The 12,881-nt window shown below is 31.4% G+C and overlaps 1 protein-coding gene across 1 annotated transcript in view; it reads right to left on the bottom strand.

Moving 5' to 3' along the window:
* The window catches only part of LOC107441653 (degenerin-like protein asic-2), a 31,474-nt gene extending 24,715 nt beyond the window's left edge, over nucleotides 1-6,759 (bottom strand). The window contains exons 1-3 of the mRNA XM_043054912.2: nucleotides 6,688-6,759; nucleotides 4,961-5,214; nucleotides 1,486-1,609 (exon numbers count right to left, since the gene is read on the bottom strand). Coding sequence (XP_042910846.2) covers nucleotides 1,486-1,609; nucleotides 4,961-5,214; nucleotides 6,688-6,759 — 450 coding nt within the window. The remainder of the gene's footprint in view (nucleotides 1-1,485; nucleotides 1,610-4,960; nucleotides 5,215-6,687) is intronic.
* Nucleotides 6,760-12,881: the final 6,122 nt, after the last annotated feature.

The raw sequence follows: 12,881 nt of genomic DNA, 5'->3' as shown, positions 1-12,881 counted from the left end.
ATTTATCTGACAAAGTGAATAAATACTTAAAGGAGGTAAGTGCACGCAACTTTTTTTACCAAACAGAGCTATAAGCTAAGACTGATATAGTATAACCAAATATAAGCATATTATCTTTAAAATGCTTGCGAATTATTTGTAGTTAAATTTAATAAACATCTAACGCTTAACCAATCAGAAATTTTCATTTCGTATCTCGCTCATCTCGCTCGAACGGTTCGTCGTAAAAATATTTTAATGTTGTTAGTAACCTTCTCGTGCTTTGGAATATTTGCATGTTAAATTTCATCGCTTTCGGTAGGAAGTTTTAGGAGTCTATAAAGGACACACATTTATTTATATATAGAGAGAGATTTCCAAATAAAAAAGAGTTCCACTTAAGTAATGCAAATTTTTTACGTGAACTTAAGCTGTTATTTCTGAGGAATCAACTTACCCGTTTACTACAAAATCTCATATAATGGCACTGAAAATTACTGAGTTTTTTTATTAATAATTTACCTGCTTGCAACTAAGAACTTTATTTTGTACCCTTCATTCCTGATATTGGTATTTTTTGACAAAAGTAACTGTCTCTTTTATTATTTTAGACTTCATCTTCTATTCAATATATCTCTGGAACTAATAGCGAGAGTCAAAAAGTATTTTGTCCACAATTACAAATATTATTTATTCAAAAATAATTGGATACTTGCAACTCAAGTAGAATACCTCTTGTTGGCCCGAATAGCGAGGTTGTGCTTGACGTGTTAACGTTACAGCTATTTTGATTGTCTTGCTTTATTATAGCGCTGAATCAATTTAATTCATATTTAATTGGATACCTAGATGTGACGTAACGAGTGTTTGTCAAATCCGATTGGTGCTGAATCGTGGCATAAACAACTGCCAATTCCATGTAAAAAAATAAATCATACTTATCTTATATTATTACTTAACTTACTAAATATCAAAAACAGTTTGATTTGTTAGGTATGCAAAGTGTTACATCAATTCAATCCACGTAATGTTAAAAGAAACCTGTGTTTGAAGGAAATCGGTCAAATAGTTTTTGAGATGACGAAATACGCAAAAATAGAAATTAAATTAGTATTCAGGGGTCTAAACTTTTGACTGCTCCCTGTACTTAGTAAGAGGACCACATTGTCCCAGACTGCGGTACATTCCCATACTTAGAAGAACAAAAATTCAAATAAATTATATAAAAAAGTATAAGCAAGTATGTTTTTGTGCATGTTTTCGAGACTTAAAATATCGTCTTAACGAATCAGTCCTTGTATGTGAAAATCGGCTTATTAGATCAAAATTAGAATAAGTTTTTTTTTTTTCTAAATTTATTTTTTGCACATCGTGCATGTCGCCATTTCTTTCTTTATTTATTTATTTGAAACACAATGCGTTATTAAAATCTAAAATAAATGACGAAGAAATTTGCGGTAAACTCCGTTCAGTGTTAAGAAATTGTAGAATAACAACAAAACTTACATAGAAATTCGACATATTTAAATCCGCTCCGCAATAGAGAGGATGGTCGACGCAAAATTTCTCCGGATCTTCAACGTATGAGCAATCAGATTGGTATCTGCTACAAAAAACACTTCTCTTCACTCTAGAAAAATAACAAAACATTTCCCATTGTATAACTGTTAAACGTATCTGTATTTATGTATATACAGAGTTGATTTGGTACAGCGGTTTCAAACTTGGAGCATAATACTCACCATTAAGGTTCAGAATTGCATGTTTATTTTTTATAATAACTATTTCCCCGAAACTGCATTCAAATGATCTCAGATTTAGCTTTTATATAGCACTTTAATAATTTGGCGACTAACTTGCAACGCTCACTAATTTGATTGCTGGATCAGTAAATTACGATTAATAAAAATTTATTTCTCGATTTATTCGGGTGCAATTTTTGAAAATGATAATTGGAAATATAGATCTCACATAAAATTAATATAAGTTAAATAAATAATACCGGTGCAAATGCACACAAACAGTTGGTTCATAATATCAGAGCGTCCCTTGAGGATTACGATAATATTTTTGACTATGAAGAGTTGCAGTGCAACTCATCATCCTTATAATGTATCGAGCCTCCCCTCCTAGCTCGGACACCATCTATTGCATCACTCTACAAACAGGGTGCTATATGGTCACGACCCTTATTAAAAATAAAATGTAAAAATAGACACATTGGATACTGCAAATTCATATTCAATGAAAAGAAAAAGAAATACGTCGTCTAATCCATACATGTCCTTAACGTGAGAGGGGAAACTTAAAAATATCAAAACCTGTTTAAATGTGTAAAGAAAGGATGATTATTAGAAGCGCCCTCATATTTTCATCCAGCAAATAAACAGAGTTTCACTTACATTTTAACGGGGCTCCTCGTAGTGTACTCTGAATTATACTATATCTGCTATGATTTTGCCTCCTTCTTCGTGTTTTTATGTATTTTGAGAGTTCTGCACTATCTTTAATGTTATAAAATTGCTTTATAGGAATGCTGGTGGTTTTTCACATGAAAAAAATGACCCACTAGGTAACAAAAAAGTGAATTTGGACATTGTTTTTCCTCAAGGAAAACTATACGTATGGGTGACTTCAATCCTCATTGTACCAGATGGAACCATACTGATTATAATAATGCATTAAGGAGTCATAAAAGATCTACTCAACCTGCTTGAACCTCATTTACCAACCTTCTGATCTACCCACTTATTTTTTACAAACATTGACCTTAGTATGGTATCAGATAATTTAGCACCGAATGCCAAAAGAAGTTTTACCTTTAAACCCTGGTTCTGGGCATATAATGATCCTCACAAGAAGAAAAGAAAACACACCCACAAAAAGAAACCCCAAATTCAATAGTTGATAGAACTTTAACGATGTGAATTAGAAGGCTTTTGCTAATCGCCTGGAACAGAGTTTTGAAGATGAAGGTGTTATTCTCCTTAAGATTACCGAGGCATCATTTAAAAATCTTTGTGGCACAATCCACAAACCTACTAAAAGATAGCTATCGTTCATCATCGGTGTCAAGTAGCGGATTGATGACCACCACCAATCTGTTACTTCCGTGCCCTTAGATGGACACCGTGGTGCCACTGATAGTGACAGTGATTGATATTTTCTAAGGCTGAAAATGGCAAGGTGTTCAGTTTCACAAACCAAAATAAGATCAGCATAACAGCCTCGACACCGTGTAATTGTGCTACATTATTCCTGATAGCTTTGACGAATCATTCAAATGTACCAAACACTTCATCCAGTAAAGTATCCCCATTTCTTATTCACAAGGCTCTTCTTTCCGTACTGGGAGAAGTCGCCTCTGTGAAGAAGTCAATATTTTATTTAGTTGTACGAATATGTGTTCTTTCAGAATTATTGCCGCACCTATTAAATCGCTAATTATCTCTCGAGGTGTAATATCAGAAGCAGAATTTATAAACGACGAAGAAAAAATGCTTTTTGAAAAGCGTAGAGATAAAAATGGGACAGCAGCTAGTAGGATTAAGATTCAGAGGGACGGTAATCCAGTCTCTACCAAACAAACATCTTATCCTGACATTTAACACACCTAGGTTACCATCTTCTGTAAAACTTGTGTGATATAACAGCCCAGTTCATGTGTGCCAAATGCTTTGAAATGCTTCGAATGTCAAAGATTTGGTAACGCTAGCTGTACTGTGGAATAAATTTCTGAACCCCAGTATAATAGAAGGTCTGCTATCTTAAAATGGAGCGCGTGTCTCTACTTAAGTGAGCAACGCTTAATGTTACTACACAATGAGCAAGTCATAATAAAAAGAGTGATATAATCATTGTTGTTGTAGATCTACAATTGCGCTCGACTTTCGTCAGAAAAAAATTCTGCCCGGATATCACTTTCCGACAAATGATGATGTGCAAATCTACAATTATAATCGGCACCATGCAGGGCCGTTTTATCCATTAGGCACTGTAGGCAACTGCCTAGGGGCCCCGCCACGTTCAGGGGCCCTGTGCTGCAGAGAAAAAAAATTGACAATGTTTCTTAAACAGTAAAAATTTAATTCGAAATTTCAATGACGATTGTCTTGCTTTGTACATTACATCGATGCTATTTTAGTACATTTCTGAACCCATTCCAAATTAGATATTAATATTATGGTAGTTAGTTCATATATAACGCAGTAATATAATCGCCATAAATTTTATCGCGGAAATTTTAACGCCGATTAATCAGATGACTAGACAGCAAGAGCAGCTTTTTTAACACAACACGCTTGAAAAACGCGCAAAATTCTACGTTGTAAATGCACACTTACTGTTCTGGTACCTACCATAGGTATGTATATTCTATGGCCAAGCTACCAAAGAGTATGTAAAAATAAGGTTGGCAGTGCTGGTTCTTTCGTCGCATGACTGGGGAATTCCCCGATCCGCTAAATACATACGTTGTATTGTGTCATAGACAACATTTTTAATGTAATCGTTGAATTTTCACTTCGTGCAATTTATTTGCGAGTTTTACGGCTGTGAATGAAAAGAGAGTTTTACAATATTTTTATTGAATAATGTGATAATATACCTATGTAGTAAAAAACAGCGTAATTATGAATAAAGTGTTGTGTTAGCGAAAAAATATATTAGGAAGTTAGAAGACGGTAGGGGTGGGGGGCCGAGACGAGCATTGCCTAGGGGCCGTGACATGCATAAGCCGGCCCTGGCACCATGCGATGAATTCGACAGTAAAATCTGCTGCAGACGTTCTGCTTGGAGTTGTTTGATCATTGAGCATACAGTTCCTATCTTGCTCCCAGCGACTTTCACCAGAAGAAACTTCTGTACCAGCACAGCCGGTTCTAAAGCTTTAAGAGAAGCTCTCAGACTGACTCTTCCCTTATATTTATTTTTACTGCTTCTTTTTTCTACTTAGTAAGGAAAACTGAGTGATAATACTTACGGGTTGGTATCACAAATGGTCACAGCAGGTCTTATGACATTATCGGGCTCCTGTATTTCTATATCTATGGTCGTCGGATAGGTGTAGAAATGGATGAGGAACTCTGAAATCTGGTAAGCGAATCCGCCAAAACAAACAATGAAAACAATGCCTTTAAAAGCTTCCCAGACAACTTCTCTTAATTTATTCAAACGTTCTGCACGTTTACGATCTTCTTTCGTGATAGAAATATGAACTACTTTGCTGCTGGGTATCTGAAAATTAGAAAAAGTTTTTAAAAACATAGAATAAAAGGAGATTTTTGAATTTATTCTTCGTGTTAGGTTCGCTACGATACACTTTTAATTAAAGCAATTTTATTTAACTTTATAACTTTCGTTGAACAGCCGACCCAATTTTGTGATTACGACTACTACTGTTCAACTCCGCAGCCTTGTAATTTTGAACCCAATCCAGAAGACAAGGAAGCTCCTGGATCAGTACCCCCAGAGGTATGATTTGTTATGGTAAAATGGGGGACTTTGTGACTCCACAGATCTTATATGCCTCAGTCACAGGGAATCTTCGGCAGGGGAACCCACGACCTCTTGGAAATGGGTCCAGTGCCCTACCAACCAGCCTAATTAAGGAAATTGAAAAATTTCTGTCTGAAATAAATTAGTTTTTAAAATCAAATGAATATTAAAAGTCGGATAAAAATTTTAAAAACGAACCACTTTTTAAAAGAGTCTTGGGGGATTATATTTCTTTTTTTTTTTCATTTTAGATTAAATTATTCTTATTTTTATTTCAACTAATTGGTAATATGAAAAATAATACTATCTATAATAAAGTCCTTCTTAACTCAGAATTCATGAAATTTTTCAAATTGCGTCATAGAATACTCCAGTAAACTGTCGTATAGTACTCCCGTTATTCTCGCATTTGCAGTAGGAACGACAGCAGAAGGGCCGGGATAGCCTGGTCGGTAGGGCGCTGGGCCCATGTCCGAGAGTTCGTAGGTTCGAATCCCGTCGACCGGAGACTCCCCGTGTAGTAAAATGGTGAGTGATGCACGTTAAATCTGTCCAGTCACAAAGTCCTCCATGTTCCCATAAAAAATCAATATCTCTGGGGGTACTGAATTGGAGATAGATCGTTCTCTGATTCAGGTCAAAATTACCATCTCTGGATGAATGGATGTGTGAATGGGTCACACCCTATAAACGGGTGTGACGTATGGGTGCGGCAGAAGTTGAATTCTTGGCCATAGATGGCGCCACTGGAAAACAAGAACAATCGCACCCCTCTGTCTTAACAGGCATACGCCAACAACAACAACGACAGTAGGAAGTACAGTAGGAATATTCGAGACATTAAGAACGAAATTACCATTTTTTCAATGAGCTTTTGAATCATTTATGAGTAGTGAAGGGCAAAATATAATTTTCAATCGAATTTTCTAAACTACTAATCATACATTAAACCACAAGAAGTTTGCTACCACAAGAAAAATATTTTCTAAAAAGCGGAGCAAGTTGGCGTCTTAGTTTAAGATATAATTTAATTTTAAAATCAGTTTTAAGCTTCTTTTATTTTAATTTTAATATTTTTTTGTTTTATTATTTTTTGATTTACACGAATTTTTTATTTAGCTAACATTTTGAAGAAAAGCAAAATGATAAAAAAAGAAAATTCAAAATGACACGGAAAACTGAGATAAATTAAAAACTCTGAACTTTTCTTACATCTTTCTTATGGTCATCCTGTACCATAGAGGATACATCATTTTCTCTCCGATAATAGAACAAATCTCCCATTTTCTCCTTCTTCGAATACTTCAAAGTACAAAAATATATATACTTAAACAACAATACAATATATTCCAATACAGTTGTAATAGAACAGCAAAAGAAACTATAACTATAGCTATATATATATATATATATCTATAGATAAATAGATAGGTAGATATGCGTGAGTGTGCTCGGTTGTATACGTAATTAAAGTTTATATGTGTTAAAAATTCAAATCAAAAAAGCATTATTTTAATTTCCTTTTCATTCATTTATTCTTTTAAATTGAATTAAACTTATTCTTGAACGTACCTGCATATATATATATATTACCTGCTTGCAGCTAAGAATTTTATNAAAATAAAAATCAATATGCATTTATAATAGTAATTTCTTGTGAATAAAAAGTTACACCATATATATATATATATGGTGTAACTTATTATGTTATTATTACGATCTAATGTATCATGATGTATCAAAAAATACCAAATTTTGCAACCCATTATAAAACCCTATTTTCTGCTAATTTTACCAAAATCATTACCAAAGCGTTTGGATAAAAATTACTGAGCCCTTTAGTATTCCGATATAGCCAGAAATACGGTGAATTTTAACATATTCTGGTAGAATTGACCATGTTTCTTTCTGTGTGGTGGGGGTTGAAATAGGCCTAATTTAAATAACGCTTTTTTTTTGCGAATACTTTTCTCAAAAATGCATTCACTGCAGTGCTCACAGAAGTTATGAAAATGACTAACAGACTTTGTAACAGTTGTTCATGTCAGTTAAGTCAAGCTCAGTTTCCATTTAGACAGTGTTGATTTTACCTACGTTAATTTTGAAAAAAAAAAGAGAGTCAAACGTCACTATGAAGAGAAGCCTTAGCTTTATAAAAATGAAAAGGTTTTAAGATCAACTGTTTTAATATTTAGAAAGTTACTACAGTGCTGCATTATCTGGGATCATAAAAATTTGAAAAAAAAAAGTTTAAGTTATTCATTGATTTTGATAACTATCCATCTAGGTGAAAAATATCTCCTAATTCGCAATTTTTATATAAAGTTTAATAGTTTAAAAAATATTTTAAGTCACTTCTCAGTTTTAATGCCCAGAAAATGGCAAGATGGGCTGATTATAGCCTTGCTTCGAGAGAAAAGAAGATTAAATTGTCCCTTTTTTACTTATCTTGGACTTCAAAGAGCTTCAAAAAATGCTATTCATATCCTAAGAGTTTAACTAATTTCATTTCAACTTACTTGTGGGCTCCAACTTAACATACAAAATATGATTGCTTTCATTTTAATTTTTATATCTCTTTTTATTGATAACTGGCGTTTCCAGACATGTTTGAAAAAGCAGGCACGCTATAATCAACCGACGCACGGAAAATTGATTTTGTAATAATTTAAACATAAATGGCAATGTAAATTGCGTAATTATAAAGAAAAGTTTAAAATGAGAAAAAAAAGGGGGAAACAATTGCATTTTCTTTCGCAAATTGAACTGAAATTGGTATCAATTAGATTTTATTGTGGAAAAATTGACTAGTTTTTTTTCTCCCTTATAATTGCTTTTTTCTTTTTTTCTTAATGAAATTCAAAACTGCTTTGAAAATGATATTATCGATATTTTATTCTGCAATAATAAACATAAATATAAAAAAGCAATGGAAATAATAAAAGAAGGATGATTTTGAAGAAAAAATGCATTGTGTAATAATAGAGAAATTATGATTATTTTTATTATTGTTGCAGTATGTTGTGCTTTGTAAAAATAAAAATCAATATGCATTTATAATAGTAATTTCTTGTGAATAAAAAGTTTTCGTTACATTTAAACCGTTTGGAAATAATCTTTGTAAATTTCATGATTAATGATGAGACCAAAACTTCGTAATTTTTTAAACATAATGTTCAAAATAATTGCTATTCATAGAATTAAATATAAAGGAATGGTTTTAAAATATTCGATTTGTTATCATTATATTTTTGTTCGCTTAGTTTTAAATTGAAAATGTATATCTTAGTAAATATTGACAAAAATTTACTTTAAAATCTCAGCATTCAGTATGAATTACAACATATTTATGGAGATAAAATTATTTCTTTTTAGTAACAAAATCGACATCTTAAATTATCTTTTCACTAACAGATTTTACCAATAACCGGAAAAGAGAAACAATTGTTTTTTTCTCCCTTTTTTATAAACGTAATTTAATCCAAAATTGTTTTTATATTAACAACTTTTTAATAACAGTTACATCAATTTTTTGTAATGCAATGGTAAAATAATGATAAATTTAAGCCGTACTTTTTTATATTATTGCATGATGTTGTAGAAAGAATTAAATACACTCATGGGCAAAAAAAATTAGCGCACCAAGAAGGAGTCGTCAAAATGAAACGTAATTTTACATACGTAATGACTACTTTGATGTTAGTAAATGATTAGAAAATCAAAGATTATCGTTTTTCTTTGATTTTCTAATCATTTACTTATATCAAAGTAGTCATTACGCATGTAAAATTTCGTTTCATTTTGACGACACCTTGGTGCGTTAATTTTTTTGTCCATGAGTGTATATATATATTAGAATAATTTCTTTAAAAGAAAAGTTTGAATTATTTTTAAAATTATTCATGTTACTTCGAATAATTTAAATTCATCTAAATGTAATAATTGCAATTAACGTAATTTTAGCATTTATCAAAACTGTGGCAACTGTCCTAATGTGGAACTCACACCATATCATGTTTTTAACTACTCTGCAGACGCTGCAGGCCTTCACCTCTTAAACAACCATACAGAAGAAGATTTTTATTCATTTAATGCCATAGAGATAGCAAAGACTATTCAAGCACACCACGAGATATGATTCAATAGAGGATACGACACCAACCAACCAACGTAATCATTGATCAAGTCTGAAAATTTCTGCTCAATTTTTGAATAAAAAAAGTCTAACATTAGGAAAAATTCTTCAACTTTTAATATGAAAATGTTTCTGGCACATTCATTATTTTCCATTCACAAATAACTAGCCTTGCTATTTTTTTTAATTTTCTCTTTCTACTGTTCTGTTCCTGTATCTTTTCCATTCTTTTTCTTTCATTTAATTTCTTAATAGGATCATTAAATGTAAAAGGTTAAATTAAATTGTTTTTTAAAACTTTTCATTTGAAAGGAGCATAATGGCAAAATAATTTCTTGAATAAATAATCTAGTTTTCGAAACAATATATCGAAAATATTTCGCTAATTTCTCTGCTTTATGCCATTTCTATTGCGTTTTTAGAGAATTCGATATGATTTGAAGAAAAGATTTGGTGTACCGACTTTTAATTCCTTACAGCTTTAGAAACTTGTCAGAAAATTATCATATATACAACGTTTTTTTTTAAAAAGTTATTTATGATTTAATTTTTTCCAGTTATTTATAATTTAAATTTGAATATTGCAGTTTCGAAAATCGCAGTTTTCAACAGTTAATACTTTAAAATGAAGTTTCTGTATTAATATCCAAAACTTTCTCATAATATTCTTTATTTTTACAAACATTTTTTTATTAACGTATGACATGTGGGACAAAATAAAATGCAATAAATTAGAAGTAAATTTTATTTGGGAATAATATATAATGATAACTTTATAAAACAGTTCAAATTAAAAAAGGCTTGCACTTGAGTTTCTCACATTTTTAAAAATTTTAATACAAATGTTAAGATTTACGTCTTGCAACACCTAATCCCTCTCTCTTTTTCCTTATTTCAACTGTTAATTTTTTGTAATTTTTGATAACAAAGTCAAGCGTGAGCTAATATTAATTCCAGCTCGCGAGAAATAAATTCTTATCCTACAGAAGATAAAATAATCCCGAATAAAAGCTGTAAAGATTGTAGTAACTTTCGCACAATTTGTTACTCTCAGTATGTCAAATTTCATTCGGTAATTGCATTCCTGCGGCATATAGAGTGGCCCACATGAAATTTTTCCAATAAGTTTAACAATTAATAATTCCCAAAATAATCATCGGATGTTAACTTATTTTAATTTCAGCCCCCTGTTCTTTGATTTTACCACGCATCTTCGTAATTTCAAGTTTCTACATGTTATAATTTTTGCGCAGCAAAACAAAATTTTTGTCCGAAACTTTTTATTAAAATTGCTTGGAGCAGAATAATTTTAAAAAAAAAGGACTTAGAAAAAGACAAAATAAAGCTTTGAAAGAAAAAAAAAAACTTTGATTGTCTTACAATAGGGGAGAATTTCTGGTATGTCTTGTGAACTCCGGATATTTTTCCGAACTTCAACTGATTTACGTGCAAAACGAATTTAAGGCGAATACCCGCTGCTCAGACGAAAAGATAATAACACAAGGCACTTCTTGGCAATTGAAAGTAAGAGGTTTAATTTATTTTTTGACCATCTTTACCGAAAAGGATTGGAAACAGTGAAACATGTTTTCTCAAAATAAATGCAGCTGAGCTTCAACTATGAACTAACCACATTCTTTTACTTAGTGTTAGAAATTTCATGCCATAAATTAAAGAAGAAGAAAAATTCAAATCGATGGCAAAATGAGATAAAGGGAAAAATAATGTATAAATGAACATTTTTATTTAAGATATTTGATAAATCACTGAAATTTAAAATCACAAAAAATCTTGCTTATTCGTGTAAAATAAATGAATTAAAAAAGATTTTAACAGTTTTATAATTCTTTTTTTATGAAATATATATATTAATTAACACTATTACATTTACACAGTTGATAGCAAATTATACCTGATAATTATGTTCACAAAAATGAATGTGATCTATTTTTATAACTGAATTTTTTTCTCTCAATATTAAATTTGTAAGGATCACCTACGCTGTTTTGGGTACATAATTAATGCTGTAATTTTTTTTAAATTTTTTATTTATTTACCTGTTTTTTATAATTATTATTCGTTTCTTAATTTACTTTTTACGCTTAGAATGGGTATAAGGAATTGAAATTGAAATTATTGGTATTGAATCAGTAATACGGGTATAAGGATTTATTATGAAAGCAAAATTTGAAATAAAACAAAGCAAAAGTAGTTCAGTTTTTTATCTTAAAAATTCCCTTTATATAAAAGCATATAAACGATCAATGAAAATAAATTGTTCAGAACAAGGAATAGTAGGTTCGCATAAACATGCACTAACTGTTCCTTTGTAAAACAACCGAAAAATACGTTATTCTTTTCTGTTATACTTAATGTTAAATAAATACTTGTGTTCTGTATTGAAATGAAAATTACCAAAAGATGGAGGAACACTTATTGGCATATCCTCCCACAGCACACTAGCTTCTGGCGAACAATATTGGCGAGACGACGAAATTGTTTTACTGCATGATTGAAGTAGGAGGGATGGTCATAAGGGTTACCTTAAACGCAGTCCGCCAACCTTTCTTAAGGTGAATTAGATGTTATCAGCGCAGTTCAAAATGTTTTAGAAAACCATTAGCGCATAGATTCTCAACCTTTTTTTCGTTGCTGCCCCCTTAGGGAGCGAAAAATATTTCAACGCCCCCCTTTGTGAAAATCCAGTTATTTAGAGGGGACGGATGGAGGTGTGCTGAAGTATAAGAGACAACATTAAGCAATTTTTAAGCGAATTAATTAAGCTATTAATTTTTAAATTTGCTTGGTTTTTTAAAAAAATAATGTGTACATTAACTCGATACTTTTCTCACTGCTGATAATTGCAGTCTATTTGTTGTAATTAAAATAAATGTGTTTAGTGAAAAAATACAACAAAGAAACCTATGCTTAAAAAGAATCATTTATTCTTAATTAAATGATTGAAAAAACACCCAAAGTAATTTTTTACACTAAAAAGTAGTATCAACGAAACATTTAAATAACTATGACAGTGGGATGATTGCACTCAATGGTTCAGAGCCAGTTTCTTAACGTGCGTTTCAATACTTTTAGTGATGCTGAATCCACGTTCGACAAGGTAGGAGGAAGGGAAGGCATTTAAAAATTTTTTTAACGATAGTCTATAGTCCAGGTTAGGGGTGACTTATGTTACCTTGAAGCCAAAATTCTGTGAGACGATCACCATTTCAAAGTTTCCTTAGTTGAAAGTTCGACTAATTCCTCATAAATC

Source organism: Parasteatoda tepidariorum, chromosome 5 (genome assembly GCF_043381705.1).
Source record: "Parasteatoda tepidariorum isolate YZ-2023 chromosome 5, CAS_Ptep_4.0, whole genome shotgun sequence".
NCBI classification, from domain to species: domain Eukaryota; kingdom Metazoa; phylum Arthropoda; class Arachnida; order Araneae; family Theridiidae; genus Parasteatoda; species Parasteatoda tepidariorum.
Note: the sequence above shows the minus strand (reverse complement) of the source record. Positions and strands in the feature narration are given on the sequence as shown.